At 41.3% G+C, this 25,630-nt stretch overlaps 1 protein-coding gene and 1 long non-coding RNA gene across 2 annotated transcripts in view; one reads left to right on the top strand and one right to left on the bottom strand.

Moving 5' to 3' along the window:
* kcnh2b (potassium voltage-gated channel, subfamily H (eag-related), member 2b) overlaps positions 1–25,630 on the top strand; it is a 321,502-nt gene that overhangs the window by 288,448 nt on the left and 7,424 nt on the right. The window contains exons 8-17 of the mRNA XM_028568846.1: positions 2,416–2,519; positions 3,547–3,685; positions 6,828–6,982; positions 7,387–7,481; positions 10,747–10,887; positions 16,027–16,226; positions 21,245–21,497; positions 23,241–23,434; positions 24,394–24,496; positions 25,018–25,169. Of these exons, the coding sequence (XP_028424647.1) occupies positions 2,416–2,519; positions 3,547–3,685; positions 6,828–6,982; positions 7,387–7,481; positions 10,747–10,887; positions 16,027–16,226; positions 21,245–21,497; positions 23,241–23,434; positions 24,394–24,496; positions 25,018–25,169 (1,536 nt within the window). The remainder of the gene's footprint in view (positions 1–2,415; positions 2,520–3,546; positions 3,686–6,827; positions 6,983–7,386; positions 7,482–10,746; positions 10,888–16,026; positions 16,227–21,244; positions 21,498–23,240; positions 23,435–24,393; positions 24,497–25,017; positions 25,170–25,630) is intronic.
* On the bottom strand, positions 6,506–11,476 carry LOC114548858 (uncharacterized). Its single transcript, XR_003691438.1, has 3 exons — positions 11,355–11,476; positions 10,728–10,934; positions 6,506–7,484 (listed from the first exon to the last, which is right to left on the bottom strand). It is a non-coding gene; the product is annotated as an uncharacterized LOC114548858 (long non-coding RNA).

Below are 25,630 nucleotides of genomic sequence, written 5' to 3'. Positions count from 1 at the left end.
GGACATTTTATTTTTATTGCCCAATCACAAATGACCAAATTGCTTCACAGGGTGTAGCATACCCTCCGAAAGATGGTCTGACACTTGGACTGCCTATTTTAGATTTATTGGAAATCCCAAAACCAACGTAAGAGCTGGTTACAAAAGAAACAATACAAACAACAAATGCATTAGCTACCTTACCATTAGGGTTGGGCATCATTTGGATTTTAACGATTCTGATTCCAATTCTTCCTTTCGATTCCGGTTCTTATTGATTCTCGATTCCGATTCTTTGAGTGGTGGAGTTGAAATGGGTCACATGCTTATTTCGCAAATAAGAGGAAAGTAGTATTTTGATTCAATGCAGACAGGGCTTTTTCAATGTAAAATAAAGCCACACTAGAGCACCGCTTACTGTGCTCCATGTCTGCAACACAACAAGCGCCTGGTCGCTACGGAAACCCAAACTTGCCCATGTTAAATTTGGAACCCATGATCAGATTTGAAACCAAGTCCTCCAAACGATTCCAATAAAGAAATGATTCCGATGGAATTGTAATTTTTGAAACGATTCCAAGTAGGAATCGGTTCTCGATGCCCAATCCTACTTACCATATCGTTTGAGAGCATTAGCCTAGTTTAGCATTAGCTCACAAGCCTAGCATTAGCCCATTACACAGAAAGCTAGCAACAGCTACAATTGTTCAAAACTACTTCAAAACACCACCAACATCTTAATATTACAGTATTATGATAAATACTAACATTGTGCCTCTTTGAAAGAGTGCTAAAACATTAAATCTTTCACTGTATATGCATGTAACTGTTTCTCCTCTTTACCGTCGCATGTGGCAGAAAAAACTAGTTAAGTTGTCAGCGGGTGACTTTCAAAATAGAAGCCCCTCTATTTAGAACAGGAAGTAAGGCACTTGGGCTTAAACCAGGTGAAAATTCATAGGTTATTTACATAGGGCTTTACAACATACGATCCTTGATAGCAAGGTTTAATAGTTTTGAATTTTCAATTAGTTTTTTTATTTCAGTTTTGACTTTTCGATTTCCATTTTAGTTTAGTTTTAGTTTTTTTTCAGAGTTTCAGTTTTTCAGAAAGGTTTAGTTTTCATAAATTTAGTTTTAGTTAGTTTTTTTCTTGGGGCCAGGTTGAACGTCTCAGAAGTATGTAGCTACGTAAATATTCAAAATGCACGGTTGGAGAATAGACATGATGTTAAATTTTGAATCTACTTCAGTCTCCTTTAGCAATCACGCCCATAGACTTTATATAAAGAATTCTTCACAGTGCCATCTCAGGTCAAGTCCATTCAATGTCCGTAGTACAAAGTCACGAGACTTTTATTTTTTTATTTTTTAACCTGGCAATATAGTTTCAGTTTAGTTTTAGTTTTTCTTAAAGGTTTTAGTTTTTAGTAAATTTCAGTTTACTACAAATATTTTTCACTGCTTAGTATTATTGTACACGGAGGATTTCCATGGCACTGAATATTTAGTCTAAGTAAAGGTAGCTAGTATGTGTCAGGACAGTGTATCTCTTGTCAAATATAAAGTTTATCATAGCTTTTGTTTACACCTGATTTGTGTGTTAAAGCACCGTAGCTTCTCCTAAGACTTGGATCCTGCTGAAAGCAACGCAACAGATTCTCACTCCCATCTCGTAAAATACAGAAGCTAAAAGTCTCCTTTAGCGCCATATAACACGCTGTAACTAAACCCGCTTGGTCGGGACTGTTGGTGTCCATTTTGGTGCAGTTATGTTAAGGACAAGGCCCGTGACACACGGGAACGGGACGGTTGAGTTTAGGAAAAGGTTGTGGGTGGGCTTATGCTTCTGTGACACGTGGGAACCTCCCTACGTGGAATTTCGGCCTTACATACTACTCATATATATATATATATATATATATATATATATATACTGTATATATGCACCACTTGTCTATACTTGTATATCGCATTTCACTTTTCTGCTTTTTTTGCAAACTGCATTTCACAGTCTTTGTACTTGTACACAGTTTAATGACAATAAAGTAGAATCTAATCTGAATCTAATCTACTCACTAAACCCCGTGTAGCTGCTGCTCTCCCCAGTACGTTATACAAACACGCTGAAGGAAACTTTTTTCGTCGCTTCAGACGCTGACAGCCACTGTCCAAACATCTGTATTTTACGAGTTCGGAGTGAGAACGCGTTGGTTTTTCCACTTCTTCATTTTTGGTCTACATATTACGTATGTAAATCATCTTGAAACCTCTAATGCTAATCCATTTGAAAGAGGTACTCACACAGCACTGTTCTATTTTTATCTTAAAATTCTCTTCTCTTCTCTGTTTTTCTACTCTGCTCTCTTTTACATTCTCCTCTCCTCTCCTCTCCTCTCATCTCCTCTCCTCTCCTCTTCCCTTCTCTCCTCTCAGGAAGAGGTAGCCAAGCAGAATTGTGGTTACTCCTGCTCGCCTCTCAATGTGGTGGACCTCATAGTGGATATCATGTTCATCATTGACATCCTCATCAACTTCAGGTCTGACTTTAAACACAGTAGTATACAGTATAATAATAGTAGTAGTAGTAGTAGTTGTAGTAGTAGTAGTAGTAGTAGTAACAAGATACAACAGTGGTTGTTATATGTAGAAGAAACTGCTCCAGCAGCAGTAGTAGCAGAATTATTCGTAAAAAATACAGAAATGCTGCAGGTCTAATTCCCTAACCCTGTGCTCTGTCCTCATCAAACTGTTATTATATTATTATGTATTATGGTTATCGAAGAATATGGTACACAGTGGTTCTCACAGTTGTAGGGCATTATCCAATAGTGTAATTTAGTGGCCATCACCTACTCCCCGATAGTCAATGAATGGTTGAATATATGCAGAATATATATATATATATATATATATATATATATATATATATATATATATATATATATATATGCAATCTCGCCAATAAACTTGAATGTCCCCAGATTTCATGAAGTTTATGAATGTTATTTGTTCATTGAAAAACATCAATAGTGGAATAAGTACTCAGATTATTAACTATATTTACTATAAACTTTTCCTCAGATGGCAAGTGTAAACAGAAAAAAGGCTATAAACAGTGCAAACAGATATTCAAAACTTAGCCTACTCACCACAAGGAAACACCATAATGAAAGTGCAAAAATGTAAACTAGCCAGTGTCTGTGTGTCCCTGATAAACTGACAGTTTGCTTGCTGTCGCCACAGTCCTCATTTATTATCCTCATTTTGCACTCCTGGTTAGAGAACGTGTCCGCTCCACGTCAGCTGCTTTACCGCCTTGCACTGCAGAAGGACTGGTTTACCCACACCGCCCCCTGCTGCATATGTGATGGAATTACATGCATGTTAAGCCCACAGATGAACAAATATTCGACAACAATGCACCGCGTCGATTAGTAGATTTCATGGTCGAATATTCAACTATTCTGTGAAACCCCTAAACAGTTGTAGTCGTAGCGTCATAAGTATTAGAATAACAACTATTAAAGTCAGTCATTTGTATATAATCTGCATTCTTTCTCTCAGGACAACATATGTGAATGCTAATGATGAGGTGGTGAGCCACCCGGTGCGTATCGCCGTCCACTACTTCAAAGGCTGGTTCCTCATCGACATGGTGGCTGCTATTCCCTTTGACCTGCTCATCTACCGCAGCGGAGAGGAGGTAGGGCATGATGGAGGGAGACATGGCTTTTTTGTCTTTAAAAAAAGAACAAGATTGTGCAGGTGAGCTTAAGGAAACCCCGAGGGGCTTATAGAAGGAATCTCACCTAAGTAGAAGAAAAAAAGATGTACTATAGCTAGGGACGGGTATCGTTAAAAAGATTTTGAGACTGATACTGATACAAATAACATGACTTTGATACCGGTTTCTAAACAATACTTTTTTTGATACCAATACTACTTTATAAAAATCCATTTTAACAAAAACAAATTTCAACATTACACATTACGGCACAGATCTTTTTATTTATGTTTCAGCTCCTACTACGTGAGCTCCGTCTCTGTGTAACGTAGAGTTTTTCCTGCGTGTCTCTACCACGTGTAACAACCAATCAGCAGCATTATAAGATCTTGGTAGAAGCATGCTGCATGCTGATTGGCTCAGTGACGCTGATGAGATTTACTCCTTTATGTATTGAAATTTGGTATTGAATGACGATGCATTTTTCGATACTTGATACTAAGGAGACAATTCGGTAGTTGGTACCCAGCCCTGATTATAGCAATTAGAAAAGTCCTGCAATCTATAATAATCTATAATAATAAATCTATAAATAACAAGCATAAGGCTGGCTACATGAAACAGAGGCATAACATAAATTAAAAGAATTTACCTAGACATAATAAGTAAGTTACATTATCTTTGTATAGCACTTTTGAAAACACGCAGTTACAAAGTGCTTCACACACGCACACATGCACAATACATATTAACAGATGAATAAGAATACATTGGGATGATGATGTATGGACTATGGTTGGCTGTTTATTCACCGCAGAGAAGGTGTGAGGGAGGACAAGACAAGTGGTAGGGAGATGGAGAGATAAAGAGAACAAGAGAGAAATGTTGTCGCTGCATTGACATTGTGTCTGCCATTGTCTTTATGTAACGGAATAAAGAGGAGAAAACAGAACAAAGAGGGAAAGGGAGGAGGAAGACAGGGAGCTGGAAGATAGGGAATAGGATGAAGAAAGAGAGAGGCAGAGGTAGTTAAGTTTTGTGTTTCCTAATTTAATTGTCTCCAATGGGAAGTTGATTTGCAGCCTTGTCTACCTTGCATCATGCAATGCATTGTACAAAATGCTAGTGAAAACATGAGAGAAGTGTATTGGGAGAAAATTGCATCCACAGTTTAGAATTTATTTATTAATTAAGGAAAAAACATTCTCTGCGTCCAGATTGCCCAGTGTCAGGATTTGCCGTTTATTTCTCTGTGTAACATCACTGTAAAAGCCACGTGTGAAAAATGTATTTGAGTTCTGAGTTCAAAGTCAGAAGTCTGACCTTTCTTCTCAGAATTCTGACTTTAAACTCAGAACTCAATACATTTTTTTCACATGTGACTCTAATCCTCTTCCGTAGAAATGTAATAATAATGTAACCTTTGAGTTTTTAACTGCTAGTCATATGAAAACAAACAATTTCAAGACGTACCTTGGAGTCTGAGAAGCTGTCATTTGTTGTTTTAGGTCCATAATTTCCCAATAATGTCCTATGAAGTTTTCTTAGAAAAAACTATGTCTGTGTATACAAATCAACCGCTCTTTACTCATACACTACAGTCTATTTAAGACACTCAATAGTTGACTCTATAGTTAGCAGTAAAGTGAGATTTCACATATGTAATCCTTGTCATTTTGTATCATTGAAAGCTGTAGATTGGCACAAGGGTAATTCTTACACTATTAAGATTTGACACATTGCATTGTGTGATTGTTAGCAAAAAGTATATGCTATTGACACAACTTGTTTAAATCAATTATTAAAATTCTTAAGGGTACTATATAGAACATACATTTTACACATATAATTCAGACATTCAATACGATCTATGTAATTTGGTACTAACAATAGAGATTTTTTTTGGTTCCAGGAGATTACGGACATGTAGAATTAAGTGTTAACAATTTTTTCTAATAAACCAAAGGATTTAGCAATAGATTGAGGAAAATAATCAGATTAAGGGGGTACTCCAGCGACTTAGTGTTGTAATTTCCATAAGGTTGAGGGACATACAAGAGACAGTTTAAAAAATGAACAGTCAAAACACGGTAAGAGAGGCTGAGATGTCCTGACTTTAAGTATGGGTCAAGCAGTCCCATAATGGGATAGCATCTTTCATTAGAGCTTCCCTGCCTCCTATGCCCAATCTTGAAATGCAGTATATAAGGCAAATATGCAGTGATACACTATACACAGTACAGTTCAGACACTGCGTAATTAGGTCCCATGGTTTGCTGTATAATTGAAAAGTGAAGTGATGGAGGTGTTGGTTGGAGAATTTAAGTGAAGTGGCAGGTGGGTGTCTAGAGAAAAGGGTGGGAGTTAGAGGAAGAGGATGGGGAGGGAGGGTTACAGTGTAGGCTGCCGCATCCCCCTGAGGAAACTTCCCACATGATACTGTAAGGATGAAAACCGCTGAGGCCGAGGGTGATCCCTCCACACAGCAGCTCAGCCTAGGGTAATTCCATTGACAGAGTAAGCAGTACTTGAAATGCATCTATAAGTAATGGGAAGCGTGTAAGTAATACAAAAATATTTGTTATTTTTAGCGATTAAGCCACCCACCAAGACTAAAGAGATGGGTGTGGAAACTCCCCAACATTGAAATAGTGCCCGGGGAAAGCTTTGCCAAGGTTCACTTCATAGATGCAGTCCAGAAGGGGACACAGAGCCAAGAAAAAGTGGAGATTTTCCTCACCAGACAACTATTATTTACTGCCAGGACACAAACACACACAAACACACACATACACACTCTGCCAGCGCAGTAAGCGTCCTGTTCTTTATTTGTTGTATGGACACGAAGGGGGGGCAGCTGAATACAAGTAGTAAGAAGAGGGAGTAGACAGTCCACAGTAATGAAAGGAAGTCAGGATTTACCACCTCCACAGTGAGTCCCATCGAGACAAGGCAATGGCTGCCCCACGTGTGTGTGTGTGTGTGTGTGTGTGTGTGTGAGACAGCAGGTGGGAAAGCTGTGAGGAGACATCAGAGCCAAGGGACTTTGCTCTCTGCCATGTTTTACAATAACCATATCTCATTACCAATACCTATTCTCTGTCTCTCCATCTCCCATCAGACCACCACTCTTATTGGTCTGCTGAAAACTGCTCGTCTCCTGCGATTGGTGCGTGTAGCCAGGAAGCTGGACCGCTACTCGGAGTACGGCGCAGCTGTCCTCTTCCTCCTCATGTGCACCTTCGCCCTCATCGCTCACTGGCTGGCCTGCATCTGGTACGATGCCATAAGACTGTCTACTCACAGAGGAGTAATGTGGGAATAATCCTGCCTCTGTGTGACTGCATACATCACAGCTGGTAGCATATGGGTGCTAGTGCTAGTCACAGTATTGATTTTCTCAACTTCAATACAATGCTTTAAAAATATAGTTTCTCGTGTTTTTTTATAGAGGTGTACTGTGTTCTCAAGCACCAAGTTCATTTTTTCTGACCACAGTCAAATTGTAGAAATTGAAACTGCAGAAAATGAGTATTGGAACAGTCTAACATAAATAATAAATTCTTTTTGACAGCACTATTAGGTGTTTGAAAATTAATTTAGTCTATCTTTGGTCTAATTATTGCCGACATCAGTAATTATATACATCCAATCATGTTGTAACTGTTTATCTTTCCCAGGTATGCCATCGGTAGCGTCGAGAGGAATGGTTCAATTGGCTGGCTCCACACGCTGGGGGACCAATTGGGAAAGCACTACAACAGCTCCGTCCTAGGTACTGAGAGGAAAGATAATGTATAACTGGTTAGAAATATTGCAGTGTTACGGTCTATACAGTACTGGTTTGGTCAGCTTTAAGCAAATAAACAGAAAACCAGGGATGCAAACTTGTCACCTTTTGGCGAAAATGACCATTTACGTGATTTGTGCAAATCATTTTGGGGGGCGATGGGGTCTGGATTGGCATACTGTATATGTCGCCAGAAATAGAACACATGCAATACAGCTTTGCTCTGCGTGTGTGAGGCAATGGAATGGGAGATGAAACTCTGGTTTAAAACACTCCTATGATTAATAAAGATACTAACTACAACTCGTTTGATCCGTGCGCTCGTACACACTTTTATCTGTCGTTAAACTAGCAAAAGTGGATTTGTACACGCACTGAACGCACCTGCACCAGGCGCTTCACGCCGTGCACTTAGATCGTTAAAATAGGGCCCTAGGTTGGAACTTTTTGTATCCGTTGTATTTTTTTTTTTTTTTTATAGTTCATGGTTTTAAGTGTAACTATACCTTAAACACAGTGTAACCATAGTGTACACAGTGTAACCTACTTTCAGCATCTGCAGTATGAGCAAAATAAAAAAGTATATATTTAAAACAATGTCTGCATTTTGTCAGTGCTATATCCATTTGAAAGGTCATGGAATTTAGTTTTTTAAACTCCCCTCCACACAGAATTTGAATAGTGTCAACCTACAATGGACAAATTCCCTGAACTGATGCCCCCACCCCCTATTACTTTTATAGCGGTAAAAATATTAATTCTGGGGCAAGTTTTTCCCTATATCCTTGTTGCGTTGCAGCAGGGAGGAGTAGGGAATGGCGGACCCAAAATGCAGAGAGCAGGCAGGAGAACGTTGGAGATGGAATATTTAAACCAGGAGTCCAAAATAGACGAAAAGACAGGACTAGACACGGTTGGGTACACACACAAAAATGATCTGACAAGGGGAAACACAAAGACTAAATACACAGACTAATGAGAAAACACAAGACAGGTGACACAAGGGCTGGGAAACAGGTGAAACACATTAGGCTGGGCAAAGCAATCAAAAAAGAAGGGAAACACAAGACAGGAAGTAAATTGGACAAGACAGAAAACCAGAGACTTGAAAATAAAACAGGAAACACAACACAGAAAACAGACTACCAAACCCCCGGGACAGATCCCAGATGTCCCAAAAAAAAAAAAAAAAAAAAAACAAAGAGCAAAAGACAAACCAGGGACGGCGGAGGAGAACAAAGGAGGGACAACAAAAAACCAACCCAGGGAGGGCGGAGGGGGCCCGGAGGAGGGACGACCCAAACAGTCACGACAAGTCAACCCCAGAGGGGAGAGGGAAGGCACTAGAGCCACTCGGGGCAAAGGAAACAAAGAAAGGCCAAAGGGAACAGAGAGTCCTGGGGCAGCAAGGGGCCACAGAGAAGGCAGGATCCGTCAGGCGGCCGATGGCGAAGGCGAATCCCATCAGAAGACCTGCCACGAAGGCGAAACCTCTCTGGCGGCCGAACAGGAGGTCGAGGGCGGGGCCCCTCTAGAGGCAGTCGGCAAAGGAGAGTCCCCTCTTGAGGCCGTCTGCAAAGGCGGATCCCTTCAGGAGACCGAACAGGATGGCTCAGGCTGAACCCCTCAGGAGACTTGGCAGGCCGGTGAAGGCTAAGACCCTCCGAGGGCCGGGCAAGCAACGGGTCAGCTGAGCTGGAGCCAGGCGAAGAGTCAGCGGGGCTGGAGCCAGGCGAAGAGTCAGCGGGGCTGGAGCCAGGCGAAGAGTCAGCCAACAAGGTAGCAGGAACAGGAGTCGGCCAATCCGCTGACAAGGTAGCTGGAGCAGAAGTCGGCCGGACCGCCGGCAGAACCCGGGGGGCAGGAGTTGGCCGGATCGACAAAGGCAAAGTCTCTGGGGGACAGGACAAAGTCTCAGGGGAGGTGCTAGCTAGCCTAGACTCAGGGGAGTTGCTAGCTAACTGGGATTCAATTAACTCTAGGGGGCCGCTACACGGCCGGGACTCAAGGGAGCTGCTAGCTAGCCTGGGCTCAGCGAGGATGCTAGCTAGCCTGGCTTCAGGGAGGTTGCTAACAAGCTGGGACTCAGAGGGGCTGCAAGCTAGTCTGGAGTCCGTGGCCCTGCTAGCCAGCGGGGAATCAAGCTGGTTATTAGCTAGCCTGGGCTCGGGAAGGCCGCTAGCAGGCCGGGAGTCCGGGGGACTGCTAGCTAGCTGGGGCTCAGGAAAGCTGCTAGCTAGCAGGGATTCAGGCAGACTGCTAGCTAGCCTGGGCTCGGGAAGTCCGCTGAACATCAACCCAGGGTCAGGAGAGCTGCACGTCAGCCCGGGAACAGAAGGGTTGCACGTCAGCTCGGGAACAGAGGTCACTTCGTGGGCACTGGTCGGCCTGGGGACACTAGACAGCACTGGGAAGGTCACTTGGGAGAACGCAGAGCGGGGTTTAGGCTCACCGCTACGAGACTCCAGGAAGTCTTGAATCCAGTCTGGGAGGGAGCTCCGGAGCCAGGGATGAGCGGAGGCGTCTCGGCGAGCAGCCTGGAGAACTGCCTCCTTGGCCTTCCAACCTCCGGTGAACCTCCACTCCCCAACAGCACAAATAAGCCTGCAGGTCAGGTTCACTGACGTCGTACTCCACTGTCTCTGCTGGGTCCATAATGGTCAGATCATTATGTTGCGTTGTAGCAGAGAGGAGTAGGGAATGGCAGACCCAAAATGCAGAGAGCAGGCAGGCAGGCAGGAGAACGTTAGAGATGGAATATTTATTTAAACCAGGAGTCCAAAATAGACGAGAAGACAGGACTAGACACGGTTGGGTACACACACAAAAATGATCTGACAAGGGGAAACACAAAGACTAAATACACAGACTAATGAGAAAACACAAGACAGGTGACACAAGGGCTGGGAAACAGGTGAAACACATTAGGCTGGGCAAAGCATCAAAAAAGAAGGGAAACACAAGACAGGAAGTAAATTAGACAAGACAAGAAAGAAAACAGACTACCAAACTAAGACCACACCAAAACCATAACAATCCTCATGCTAAAATTGACAGTAATTCCACATTTAAAGCTGATATAAAAAAAATAAATAATAGAATCTTCCCAAGGGGCATGTGTTTGCATCTCTGGAAAAGGTACTTAATCAAAATTTAATTTTGATATGACAAATTGTGAAATGATCATGGTCATTCTGCTAGGAAAAAAACTTTTTGAAATCTTTGTGTAACCTCTAAATATCCACTCCAGGTTCGGGACCCTCCATCAAAGACAAGTACGTCACAGCTCTGTACTTCACCTTCAGCAGCCTGACCAGTGTGGGATTTGGAAACGTGTCCCCAAACACCAACTCTGAGAAGATCTTCTCCATCTGTGTCATGCTCATAGGATGTAAGTACTGATATCATCCCAGAGGTAGCTGTTCCTTGGCTTCAGGCCTGGGTGAAAGAAAGTGTTTTAATAAAAATGTCAAAGTATGTGAGAAATTGCTTAGTACACTGACAATTTATGTTATACGCACTGAAATAAAGCAATGGGGACACCAGATGTCACATCAGATTGAATCAGATGACCGAAGCGTCTTGCTTTCTCTGCTCCACTATCTTTACTCGCCCAGTCATATTACTTTACACCAGGTAGTGTCAATTAGAGAGTTTTAAATCACTAAGATGATGTTTTTTTTCTTTTCTTATATATTTTAATTCCGTAAGTTACAGCAGCTGGAGAAAGCCATAGCTCATATGTTCTGAAACCAAATCGCTTAATGATTTATTCATAAAATTCATCAGCAGGGATTGTAATATCTCCTTGCATGCTTATCAACTCAATTTCCTCTCTACAGACTACATAGTAATTACCTCTGCAGGTTGGTAGAGCCCTGGACCTCACTGATCAGGCAAACCATAGGATGTGAAAATGAATATGATGTTGCACCCGGCGCAGCGTAGCACAAAGCCCGACGCAAGTGTCTTTGCTAGTTTAAGACCGACGCAGCAGTCGTTTAAATAGCAAATGCACCTGCGCCATCTGTGTGCTAGGGCTGTTGGAACAAATTCGAATTACTATTCAAATGTGATTTCTTTTTTGTAAATAGGTTGGCTAACGTTAGCTAATCTCCCTCTTCTCACATCTGATGCACAATAAGTTACAGGGAGTGAGAAACACAAGGCACTGTGAGCTAACGTTACATACCGAGTAACGTTAGTACAACATCATGGAGCTAACGTTACGTACCGAGTAACGTTAGTACAGGGTGGGGGTGACAGGCTGTGGCTGGAAATCAGAAGATGGACGGGAAATAGTTTTAGTTTAAAATCGACATCCACCGAGCCAAAATGCTTATGTTATCATTAGTTAGCACGTTCTGGTTTCCTAACTGCGTCGCGAGTTATAGTAACGTTAGCTTAGCTAGGAGCTTCATGGAGACAGCTAGCTAAAGTTAATGTTAGCTGCCCTACAGCTGTCAATTAGCTTTGACTTCATATATTACCTTCTAATAGCTGTCTTCTCAGTAATGTGACAATCTGCGAGAAAAAGGTTTCTTATAAATCACTAAAATAGTAGTGACAGCACTGTTTGGCTTAGTTATTAATGTTGTTAGCATCGTGGCTAACACTATTGTTACTTTATTTTTTGACAAACCGTTTCGGCTCTGCTTTCTAACATGATGTCATTGTGCTAACCGAGCAACGTTAGCCTTAACAACAGAGCCGCTTCACTAAACTTGTTAGATCATTTTTCATTACTGAGTTCTGTGTTGATTTATGTTTGTCGCTGTGTGCACGTGGTGGAAAATAATGTAAACAGAGAGCGGCGTGTTGGAAATGCAATGCGCCGTGACGTAGATCCCCTTCAAGCCCAGGCTGATGTTGGAAGTCCCTCTAAGTTTAACAAGAACAACATGCTTATAGTGGCATTGATAGTGAATAAGCCTGAGTAGTGTGGAATATATTAATAACAGGCTGCATTTGAGCATTAAATATTTTTGAATATTATTTGAATATTAAAAAAGTAACAAATGAAATTTGAATGGCATTATAGAGGAAGACTGACAGCTCTACTGTGCGCCCATGGGCATGCTGGTCTTACAGGGAGGTGTATTCAGGTACATTCTGGGTGTATTGCTATCTTGGCAGCAGGAAGTGATCGCACCATTGACCAACAAAAACCTGCATTTCATTGTTATTTTAACAGCACATTAGTAAAATGCTCCTAGGCTCGTGAACAGCGCACACACACTATGCTAGTTTCTTCTCCTGAAAATCTCTCCTTCCTGTTTATCAAATCCTCCATCATAACAGCAATGCTCCAAGGTCCAAACGTGCCTGGCTTTTAAAGGGAATGGGAGATGATCTCTGATTGGTTCAAAACACACCTATGACTAATGAAGACACTAAGTACAACCCTGTTGAACCATGCGCCCGGCGCACGGACTCTTTTTTTTCCTCTGTCAAACTAGCAAAAGTGGATTCGTACACTCCCTAAACGCACCTGCACCAGGCGCTTCACGCCATGTACTTAGATTGTTAAAATAGGGCCCTAAAACTAGTTTTAGTACAAGTAACAGCTCGTTTATAGAATGCATGCACTTATTATTTTGTGCTGTGTTTATGAAATAAAATTGGAATTAGGCTGTACTGTATTGTAGTTACAGTTATCCAAGGGTAAAATCAAAGACTTGGAAAAACTTATTCAACAAGCTTTTTTTTTTTTTTTCTCCTCAAGACAGTTTGGCATTTGCTTGGCCAGAAAGTGACCCGAGGCTTGTAAAATATCCATTACTGAAGTACAATAACCTGTTGCTCTAAAATGGAAATGTACTGTGAAATTGCCATGAGAATTATAAAAGTTATTTAAATTCAGTCGGAGATCAATTGTGTCCCTTGTGTGTGACACACACATTCAAAAATACACACACACACACACACATACACACACAGCAGTTTTAGTGGGTGATGTAGACAGTGATGGGAGCTGACAGAGGTTCAGAGGTTAGCAGGATCCAACTTGACAACAGGACAAAACAGAGAGGCTCATGAAGGATATGACAGAAAACACTCTACAGACAAAACCCTTTAAGATCAGTCAAACTCCTGCTGTATCTCTTCTCCAGAGGACTGACCTCATGCCAACAACAGTTGTATAAACAGAATTATTCTTAAGTCATAGGCAGTGTTATAATGTAAATACTTCACTGCTGTACTTAAGTAGAATTTTCATATATATATATATATATATATATATATATATATATATATATATATATATATATATATATATATAGATATTGTACTGACTAAGTCCTAAACGAAGTCTAGTACTGGTTGCTAATACGGTGGATTAGGTTTAGATGTGCACCCAGTGCGCTCGAACATAGCAACCAGAGAGTTCATTGTTACAATTATCTTGCACCGTTTATTTAACTCCATGTAATAACTTTGACTCATAATACATGTAATCAAAACAACAAACCAAATTGCTCACCACGAAGGCAAGGCACAAATGCACAATTTGCTTCCCAAATCAGGAACACCTGTGTCTGGGTTTCCTCTAGGGTAAATGGCCTACCTTGGCTGACCCGAAGTCAGCTGAGCCACAAAGCACATACAGCCCCCTAGTGGCACAGGGCAAAATTACATGAAATAATACAAAATGAATATGGCTCATACAGATATATGGTGACCTAATGCCTGTTTGTTGCCAAGCAGCAAAAAAACGACAACAATAGGCTAAAACTAAAGAAGAAAGGATGAAGCATAATGACTGATAGTGTCATGGAAACACCTGGTGCAGGTTCTGCCGTCATGGTAACAGACGATGACCATGCCGATGACAGTGGTGATGAAGATAACGTTACACACCTTTGGCCATGAAGTTTTTTTTTTTTTTTTCACTTTTACTTTTACTTCTAATACTTAAGTACATTTAATACCAGAAAATGACTTTTGATACTTGAAGGAATACGCCACTGTTAGTTGAAATAGGGTTATTCACTGTCTCCTCTATGTTTATATAGATGGGCAAATGCATTTTTAGTTTTAGTCCAGCAGCGCCGCCGCTAGCTTAGCTTAGCGTAGTGAATGGAATCCTTTGTTAAAGTAAAAGTGACCCCAATGTCAAGTTGTCATTACAAAGACATCCCAAACAAATTTAATGTCAACTTGTCATGACCAAGACAACTTCTGGTAATGTCACTTTGATTAATGTCAAGTCGTCATAATCAAGACGACCTAAACAATGTCAACTTGTCATGACAAAAACCAAATGACACTTAATGACAGAAGTCATGAACGTTTAGGACTTGTTTATAACGGTTATGACACGTTCATGACAGTGTCTTGTCATAGTTATGACAGTGTCATGTCACGATTATGTCGATACCTTCAAGTAAAGTGTTACCCAAATTCCTCATTACAGTAAGGGTTAGGGTTAGTGCTAAAATGCTTTCTAAAGTCCAGCGAAGGCTAATATAAGGCTCCAGCAGGCTGAGTTGTCCAAAGTTGTCTTTTTAATATGAAATTCCCTCTTTGTGTTCCCACAGAAAGTGCTGCCTTTCTTGGCCTGGGTGGAGGGATAGTAGCACAGACTATTGATTTAAGTCAAACTTGTAAAAAGAAATATATAGATATTTCAATGATTTTCAGACACACTATTTGACTGAAAGCTAGTCCCTGTACAGTAAGTGACCTTTTTTGGAAGTTGTAGCGCATCAGGCCTTTGTGAGAGAGCACTGTTACATATTATATAGTCTATGTATCATGTTCATATGGCACTCACTGGTGTATCCTGTAATGCAAAAAGGCAAATTAGCCTGTTTAATCTAATCAAAGCTTGGAAATGTGAGTTAATGATATTAACTTCATTTGTATAGCACTTTTTCAAGCACTTTTTCTAAAGATAAAATCATACAATAAATAACTTGGTAAGAAATACAGTAAGTTAAAATGAAATGATATAGTCCAGGAAATATAAAAGAATGCAAGTCAGTTAAAAGCCAGTTTAAAAAGTGGTGTTTTAACTGATATAGAAAAGAGAATACAGAAATAGCAGTGCAGATTGCCAGAGGTGGTGTATTCCACAGCTCTGGAGCCACAACTCACCTCTGGTTACATACAGACTTAGACACTCTGACTCCAGCTTCGGTGAGTCTTATGTCATCGTTTTCTTTTTAACACAGCTCTGATTCATGCTAAAATCCTCTCCATTATTATACCATCAGCTGTCTGAACTTCCTCTGTCTATTCTTTTCTCTTCATCTTTTCCTTGCCCTTCTCCACTTATCGTATTTATATCAAACATATCACCCAAGGGGGTCGAGCTAATAATATATTTCTTTTCAGATGGCGAAGACAGTCAGCCAGAAATATGTCAGGTCATATCAGTGTATCAAACCCGTGTGTCCTTGTGCTTTATGTTAATGTCTATGTTCTTCTCTCCCTCTCTGCCTACTTCCCTTGTTTCCTCCTTCCTCACACTTCCAAATGCTCCCTCATGTCTCACCCTCACCCTCTCCCTATCTCCCACCTCCAGCCCTGATGTACGCCAGCATCTTTGGGAATGTGTCAGCCATCATCCAGCGGCTGTACTCGGGGACGGCCCGCTACCACACCCAGATGCTGAGAGTCAGGGAGTTCATCCGCTTCCACCAGATCCCCAACCCGCTCAGGCAGAGGCTGGAGGAGTACTTCCAGCATGCCTGGTCCTACACCAACGGCATCGACATGAATGCTGTGAGTACTGCTCCTCATGCACTCAAACAGGGTGTTTGGCATGAGTACGCACATGTACGCAGAAAAGGCTAGGGTAGTATTTTGAGCCTACGTTGTACGTTAATAGGATGATGTGAAGACTTTGTCTCAGCATGCATGGTCCAACACCATCAGAGAAAATAGGAATGCTGTGAGTATCATAAGTGATATGCACACACACACACAAACACACACACACACATTATTAAACTTGCAAATAGACAGGTTAAAGTATGTGTAGTCTCGCATTGCCAGACCCTCCTCCATAGCACTGTGGAGGAGGGTCTGGCTAGTCCACACAGCATTCCTGGATGGGAGAAAAATGTGCTCTGGTTTATTAGCATTTATTTAAACCAATCACAATCGTCTTGGGTGACGCTAAGCGCCGCACGGAGCCCCGGTGCGTCTGCTAAATTGCCTCTGGAGGGAGCTTGTTTTGGTGGAACGTGTACGTTCAAAAGTTGTTTTAGTCGTGCAACAGAAAACTCAGATTGGACAGATAGCTGTCTCAACGGAATTTCCAGCGGCAACGGAGCAATCCCAGAAGTGGAACGTCGTGGATATAGACTCAATTATTTGCGCCATGCATGGACCTACATTGGTTTGTTCACATGCATGAAGGATAACACACTCTTTTAACATACAACTTGAAACACACACACACACGCATACACACGGAAACCCACAGACACAGTGTGAGTCATACATGTCAATGGACACAAACGCACCATGCATGCTGACACACACACGCTGATTGATGGAGTGCTTTTAACATGCCTGTTGTATACCGTCAACCTCAACCTGAACTCTGAATATGAGAGTGCTTCTCCCACACACACACACACACACACACGCGCGTGCGCACACACACACACACACACACACTATAATCATGAACATGTCACACACTTAAGAACCACTGATGCAAGCATTTAATGCAGCACATGAGTCAGTGGATGTCATCTTTACTAAATTTACAGCGACACGTTTTCACTGCATTGTAAGCTGTTTCATAGTCTCAGCTCAAAAAGTACCCTTAACTAAAAACATCTCTGCTCATAGCTTCAGAAAGCCTTTCCAGCATCCAAATGCCTTCGTAGCATAATTGGCACCTCATTGTTGTCGGTGAAGCCCTATAGAAGCATAAAGGGACTCTGTTGAAGAGCGAGGTCCCTGTATATACATACTTCCATCACTGAAATCCTGTTTCATTTCTGTAGAATAAGTGAGTCATTGAAGAAGAAAGGGAACAACAAAAACATCCATTGGGATGTGTTTTAGGTGTAAGCCCCCTCCTCTTACCGTGTTATGTTGCTATGGCCCAGTAAGGTAGATTAATGTAATTATGATTGGGTTGAGTAGACCCTGTCTGTCTGTCTGTCTGTCTGTCTCCACAACTGACTCAGTCAGCTGCAACTTCCTTTATTCATGAGGATGAAGAGAATAATAATGCAGCTGTGAGGAGGAACTGAATGCTACGGTAGTGTTGTGATGAGAGCAGGAGGAAAGAGAAAGAAATATTTTGCATGTGGATGAGCAGTAGAGTGAATCTTGTGGAAAATAAAAACTCTTAGTATTGTGTTATTGACTTTGGCTACAGAAGCATAGCCGCAGCCCAACATGTAAGGAATTAAATGTTCAAGAACCTAAGTTTATCTCCTACATACAAGATAATATCTTAAAGTTCATCTATAACATGAAAGAACATTGCAATAAAGTACAAAAAAAAATAGATATACAGTACTTATAGGCTTTATTTGGCTGTTTTGAGAGTGAGAAAGTGGTGCAGAATGAAGTGCTTAGTGCACGATACAAAAGGAAGGTTTAACAAAAGGTTTTACCTTCCTAGTTAACCACTGTGTGTGCAGTGGCCTGGCAGGATTATATGTAAGTGAGTTTGAGAGAGACAGAGGGATTGATTCATGTTTGGGTTTTTTCGCGTTACCGACTTATTGGGAATTTATCTTATTCACCGTAACCCCCAGAGTAAGACAAGTCGATACATACCCTTCTTATCTCCGTGCGTGCTGTAACGCTGTCTGACGGTTCCAGCATTAGCTTAGCCCAGCAGAGATCCTGCAGGTAACTGGTTCCAACTACCCTAGTGGTCCGAATTGTGACAAAAGTGACAAAATAACGCCAACATGTTCCTATTTACATGTTGTGATTTGTAGAGTCACAGCGTGTACAAAAAACAACGTAACATGAGACACAGCCGTCTTCTAACAGTAAACAAACCGGGAACTATATTCTCAGACAGTCCCGGTTTGTTTACAGTTAGAAGACGGCTGTGTCTCATGTTACGTTTTTTGTACACGCTGTGACTCTACAAATCACAACATGTAAATAGGAACATGTTGGCGTTATTTTGTCACTTATTCGGAGCAGTAGGATTACTGGAACCATTCACCTGCATGTTCTGTGCTGGCCTGATGCCGCTGGAGCCGTCAGACAGCATTACAGCACACACAGAGATGAGAAGGGTATGTATCGACTTGTCTAACTCTGGGGGTTACGGTGAATAAGCTAAATTCACAATAAGTCACAGTCACAGTTCCTTTAACGTATTTCAAATACCAGCCGACAGGCCTGGTTTACACAATCATAATTGCAACTCTCTCATTTTTTTTAGGGTGATGACAATACAATATGATGAGAGACATTCCAAGCATCAATAGAAACTCTGAATGTAAAAGAACAAACAAAAAAAGACCTTTGGTACAGCCGTAGAAGATTTTAGCTGATAAAAATGTAGACACACTCATCTTAAAGGTCCCATGGCATGAAAATGTCACTTTATGAGGTTTTTAACATTAATATACGTTCCCCCAGCCTGCCTATGTTCCCCCAGTAGCTAGAAATGGTGATAGGTGTAAACCGAGCCCTGGGTATCCTGCTCTGCCTTTGAGAAAATGAAAGCTCAGATGGGCCAATCAGGAATCTTCTCCTTATGAGGTCATAAGGAGCAAGGTTACCTCCCCTTTCTCTGCTTTGCCCGCCCACAGAATTTGGCCCACCCATGAGAGAGAGAGAGACATCTCCCCCCCCCTCTCCTCCTCAATAGCTACAGACACAAAAATGGCACATCCTAAGGAAAGCTAATTGTGGGACTGGCTCTAGTGGCTGTAATTCTGCATCAAGGCTGAATTTCAGGAAAGAGACTTCAGATACAGTATTAGGGACCACTAAGGTCTATATAAAAGAGACTTCAGATACAGTATTAGGGGACCACTAAGGTCTATATAAAAGAGACTTCAGATACAGTATTAGGGGACCATTAAGGCCTATATAAAAGAGACTTCAGATACAGTATTAGGGGACCACTAAGGTCTATATAAAAGAGACTTCAGATACAGTATTAGGGGACCACTAAGGTCTATATAAAAGAGACTTCAGATACAGTATTAGGGGACCACTAAGGTCTATATAAAAGAGACTTCAGATACAGTATTAGGGGACCACTAAGGTCTATATAAAAGAGACTTCAGATACAGTATTAGGTGACTACTAAGGTCTATATAAAAGAGACTTCAGATACAGTATTAGGTGACCACTAAGGTCTATATAAAAGAGACTTCAGATACAGTATTAGGGGACCACTAAGGTCTATATAAAAGAGACTTCAGATACAGTATTAGGGGACCATTAAGGCCTATATAAAAGAGACTTCAGATACAGTATTAGGGGACCACTAAGGTCTATATAAAAGAGACTTCAGATACAGTATTAGGGGACCACTAAGGTCTATATAAAAGAGACTTCAGATACAGTATTAGGGGACCACTAAGGTCTATATAAAAGAGACTTCAGATACAGTATTAGGGGACCACTAAGGCCTATATAAAAGAGACTTCAGATACAGTATTAGGGACCACTAAGGTCTATATAAAAGAGACTTCAGATACAGTATTAGGGACCACTAAGGTCTATATAAAAGAGACTTCAGATACAGTATTAGGAGACCACTAAGGTCTATATAAAAGCATCCAAGGGGGGGAAGCAATGAGATCTGCAAAACGTCTGTAGCCCAGGAACTTAGGACCAAGGTGGGAGGTGAAAAAGAAGCTAGAGACAAATGACGAAAGGAAGAAACGATTTGTTAAAGTTTGTTAAAGTTTGAAACATGAAAAAGAGAGAAATGGAGAGACAGAAACAGTGCTGGTGTTTTAGGTACAGTTCTGTTCTGTGCAGTCAGCCAGAGAGTTACAAGCCCATAGCCTGCTTTTTAAAAGAGCTTACTGTGAACTCATTAAAATTGCACCAATTCTTCATATTAATTACACTCAGGGCCTGCTGACTCTGTTCTGGTAGGCCCTCTGAAATAACAGTTTGTAATAATGTAGCGGTGAAGCTCTAAAAATCACTGCATAGGCCCTTTTAAATAGAAAGAATTCCCAGACTGCTGATGCCTGTCTTCTACTTAGGGGTTAACATTATAAAAGATGAAATTAAAACCATGACTTCTCTGATGGTTAGAAGAACCAATATGTTGTGTTATATGTATAGGGAATGTAGGTTTGCAATGTTAATTTGTAGACTGGTGTTATAACATTAAAAGGCTAATGGTCCGTGAATGTTGACCAGTAGGGATTATGACAATAAAAACTGTACCAAGACACTATTTTTATTATTTCTGTTAAAGCATCCATAATCTGTGACATTTATTTTACTTTACGTTCTTGACAGTCGCTGCTAATAGCATGGGATTAACCTTTCACTATCAATTCATCCGCTTTCTTTATCCCACCTCTTCTCTTTCTGTCTCTTTCCCTTCTCTCCTCCCTCTCCTTTCGCCTCTCCTTTTTGCTTTTTTTCCCAACTTTTTTGCTCCACTTGTATCTATTGCTTTTTTACTCACCTCCTATCTTCTTTTGTTCTTTAATTCCTTCTTTCTCTCTTCTACTTCTCCTGCTTCTCTATCCCTTCTTCCTTCCTTGTCCTCGTCTCCTTCCTCCCTCTGCTCCTTCTGCTCCCTCTGCTCCCTTGCTCCCTCTCCCCAGGTGCTGAAGGGTTTCCCAGAGTGTCTACAGGCAGATATCTGCCTCCATCTGAACCGGACGTTGCTGCAGAACTGTAAGGCTTTTAAGGGCTCCACCAAGGGCTGCCTCAGGGCGTTGGCCATGAAGTTCAAGACCACCCACGCACCCCCGGGTGACACGCTGGTCCATGCTGGGGACGTCCTCACTGCCGTCTACTTCATTTCCAGGGGATCCATAGAGATACTAAGAGGAGATGTGGTGGTTGCCATCTTGGGTACAAAAAATATATTTATAAATATATACACAGTCAATATATGTTTTACTGATTACATTAACCACCTACCTTAGCCCCTTAACTTTTAGCTTATTTGAAACTAAATCTGAGGAAGAACATGACAACATCTGGAAACATTACTCTTACAGGAGATGACTTAGACGTATAAACAGTTTAATCCAATATTTAAATTTCCCTTTCAGCTTGTATGTCTAATCCATTGCAGGCCAACGCAGGGCTGCTTCTCTGAGATCTAGCAAGTAAGAGTAGTTCAGACTGGAATGGCCTGACTTATCTACAGGACAACAGTTCTCCACTGGTCCACAGCCTCCTGTGTCAGTCCAGACTGTAAAAGTATGTAGCAGACCTCTTTCTCGCCCAGTTACATTTTCTTTTTGGATTTATACCTGGATATCTCTTCCAGCGTGCCTTTCTGGTTGATGACTCTGTACATGCTCAGGCCATGCTGCCTCTCAACAACTATAGCATATGCATTAGCTGGTAGCGCCATCTGCTGGTGAGCATAGAGTGTTACTCCTAATAGTTGAAGTGTGGATTTAGGACAACACAGAAAAACATATGATCAGGTTCTACCTAGTCTCGCATTCCCAGACCTTCCCCCACAGCGCTGTGGAAGAGGGTCTGGCTAGTCCACACAGCATTCTGGGATGGGAGAAAAACTTGCTGTGTTTTATTGGCATTTCTTTAAACCAATCACAATCGTCTTGGGGCAACGCTTAGCCCCGGACACAATGACAAGGACGGACACATAACATTGATTTTTTTTTTTTTTATTGTTTGCATTGCCTTGTCATCATACAGTACTGCTGCTGCTGCACGCTGTGCTTGCACATTACATTGTTTGTAATTTTAGTGATTTTATGTCTTCAAAGTGGCTATATGTAACTTTCAGTTTGTGTTGATTCTAGCGGCCGCTTTAGACGAAACCCAAGGTTGCTTTACACAGGTACAGGGGGACAAGGGGAAAGAAAATAGTAGGGGGACACAAACAGACTAAAAGGAATAACACGTCTGCGCTAAATAGAAGGGGGAGGTCATTTAATGTCGGCTACTGACGTACAACCACATCACGCAATCTAAAGTTATTTTATGAATGAAATAGACATATTACATATCTGAGGGCCAGTTCCAGGTCGGTTTTGAATCATTTACAATCCCGTAATGTTCTCCATCTGTTGAAAGGCCGACTGAGATTGACTCAGTTTCACCCGTTGTCTTTCACTTTCCCTTTCAGCTTTTAGTTGTTCTTTGTTTCATTTCCTTCTTTCCTGTGATGGTCCTGCCCCAGTATCAGCCATAACTACAACAGATAACTTCTAAAATAACATTAGAATACAACTAGGCCTATATAAAGAACTCTCTCTCTAATAGAACTGTCTGTCTATACAAAGAAATCTGTGAGCCTTCAGAATGTGTTACTGTAGCTCCGTCTAGCTACCCTAAATCATTCTGTGACTTTGAAGGAAAAATCAGACAGGGTAGGTCAGAGGCCTTATTAAAAACTATATAAAACTAGTGTTCTTTTCACTGTTAGTCTCGTTTGCTGTTACAGGTCATTTATGATCATCAGATGGATATGGTAACTTTAATTGACCTTTTTTTAACTGTCTAATGTTTTTATGCCTCAGGGAACTGCCACCCAAATGTCGCTACATTGTTGTCTGACCGCTTAATATATTGACAATAAAGCTACTTTGACTTGTTGCTTTTCCCCTTTCTCAGGGAAGAATGATATCTTCGGCGAGCCTATCAACCTGTATTCCCGACCAGGTAAATCCAACGCTGATGTGAGGGCTCTAACCTACTGCGACCTCCATAAAATCTTCAGAGAAGATGTTCTGGAGGTGCTGGACATGTATCCTGAGTTCGCAGACCACTTCTGGAACAACCTGGAAATCACCTTCAACCTCCGAGATGTGAGTTTTACAACCTCATCAAAGAACAAGTAATGTGAAGTCTGATTCAGACAGACACCCTGAATACTTTGAAGCAATATGGTTAATATCAGCCAAAATATATATAAATCTGCGTAAAGTGCTCATATTATGCTCATTTTCAGGTTCATAATTGTATTTAAAGGTTATATCAGAATAGGTTTACATGGTTTAATTGGAAAAAAAACATCATATTTTTGTTGTACTGCACATTGCTGCAGCTCCTCTTTTCACCCTGTGTGTTAAGCTCTCTGTTTTAGCTACAGAGTGAGACATCTCACTTCTACTCCATCTTTGTTGGGAGTCGCACATGCTCAGTACCTAGATGAGGACTACTAGCCAGTCAGAAGCAGAATATGAGGGCGTGCCCTGACAGTACCTAGATGAGGACTACTAGCCAGTCAGAAGCAGAATATGAGGGCGTGCCCTGACAGTACCTAGGTAAGGACTACTAGCCAGTCAGAAGCAGAATATGAGGGCGTGCCCTGACAGTACCTAGGTAAGGACTACTAGCCAGTCAGAAGCAGAGTATGAGGGCGTGCCATGCTAGCAGCTAGGCGAGCATTATAACGTGTGTTCCAAAGTGACCACGTTTGTCTCTGAAGTAAAGGCTGGACTACAATAGAGCTGTTTGGAGCAGTTGGTGAACAGTGTTTTCTGTTGGAGATGGTAAGTCCCTTTGGGGGGGACTTTGGGCTTTTTCACTTTGTAAACCTATAACATGCACAAAAAAGATATATAACACAATAAAGGAAAAGGAAAAACCAAAAAAGCATAACATGAGCACTTTAAAGTGTGTTCTCTGTGTTGGGGGTAGTATCCAAGCAAAGATTTTCCTTTAACTGAATAAAGGCTGATTTTTACTGTGGCTTCTTTTACACATATCATTCCCACATGGTTATCTTTTAATAAAGGCTTTTCAATGCTGGTCCTCGTTTCAGACCAACATGATCCCAGGCTCTCCGAGCAGTGATGACTCCAACTGTGGGGGATTCAACAAGTTACGCAGACGCAAGTTATCATTCCGAAGACGCACAGAAACAGGTAACCCTTCCTTAACGGTCCATCATATCACTCGCTTCGGCCCTTTGTTTTACTGTATGACTCGACTGTATGAGTGGTTACAGAAATACAACTTCAGTAAATTCAAGCATTCAAACCTGATCATGCTTTCGATTGTGTGTGTGTATGTGTGTGTGTGTGTGTGTGTGTGTGTGTGTGTGTGTGTGTGTGTGTGTGTGTGTGTGTGTGTGTGTGTGTAAAGATGTACAAGCAGAGAGTGAGTGGAAGAAAAAATTTTTTTTTTTCAGAGACAGAGAGGTTGTAAATCGGACAGTGTCTAGCCTCCGCCAGTGTGGGGGTTGTACATAGTAAAGTGCAAATCACTGCCGCTGAATGTCAAAACAGCCACCCCTGTTTTCTGAGTGGACTGTTCTAGTTTGATAATGACATTTGTCAGAGTCCTCCCCTAGTGGTCATTTTTGAAAAGTTAGTCCTGATCCGGCTGGACTGACCAATCCCTTTTTATCTTTTTGTTTATCTTTCCCCCACACACCTGTGTCCAGATGATGCAGATGCTGGTGAAATTAAAAAGTCCCATAAGTCCACGCGACGAAGACACAGGGAAGCAGCCAACAACCAAAAAAAGGAGGCGGCACCTCAGCGTCAATGGGAGGCACATCACAGCTCAGCGTCTTCACACTCCAGTGGTGATGAGGTAGAACTACAGTTTTCATCAGGACTCATTCTGAAGCTATTTTGTGGTTGCCATTGTTGTACACCAGGGTACAATAAAAACTAGGGCTGGGACGATATATTGTTGTCCCGAGTCGATTCGTATTGTGATTTTCATTTCCTTCTTTAACAAAAACAAAAGTTGAATAATACACTTCTAGAGACAATAGATCATGAGACATGTCTAAAAACGGACTAAGAAGAATGCACATCACATGTCAGGCATGTATTTTCTGCATTATCTACTTTCGCTCTGTTTTGCTGGAAACGCATATGATGTAGTCACCGTCAGCAGTACCGTATAAACAGAAAAATATTTGTTTATTAAGTGAATAATTGGTCATTTTTTAAAATCCTTTCTGAGGAAAAAAAAACGATTTTAAAAACACTCGCAAAAAAAATCACGATTTTCGATATTTTTTTTCCACCCCTAATAAAAACTAG

This window comes from Perca flavescens, chromosome 22 (genome assembly GCF_004354835.1).
Source record: "Perca flavescens isolate YP-PL-M2 chromosome 22, PFLA_1.0, whole genome shotgun sequence".
In the NCBI taxonomy this organism is placed as follows: Eukaryota; Metazoa; Chordata; class Actinopteri; order Perciformes; family Percidae; genus Perca; species Perca flavescens.
The sequence above is the reverse complement of the archived record's forward strand: the minus strand, read 5'-3'. Positions and strand labels throughout refer to the sequence as shown.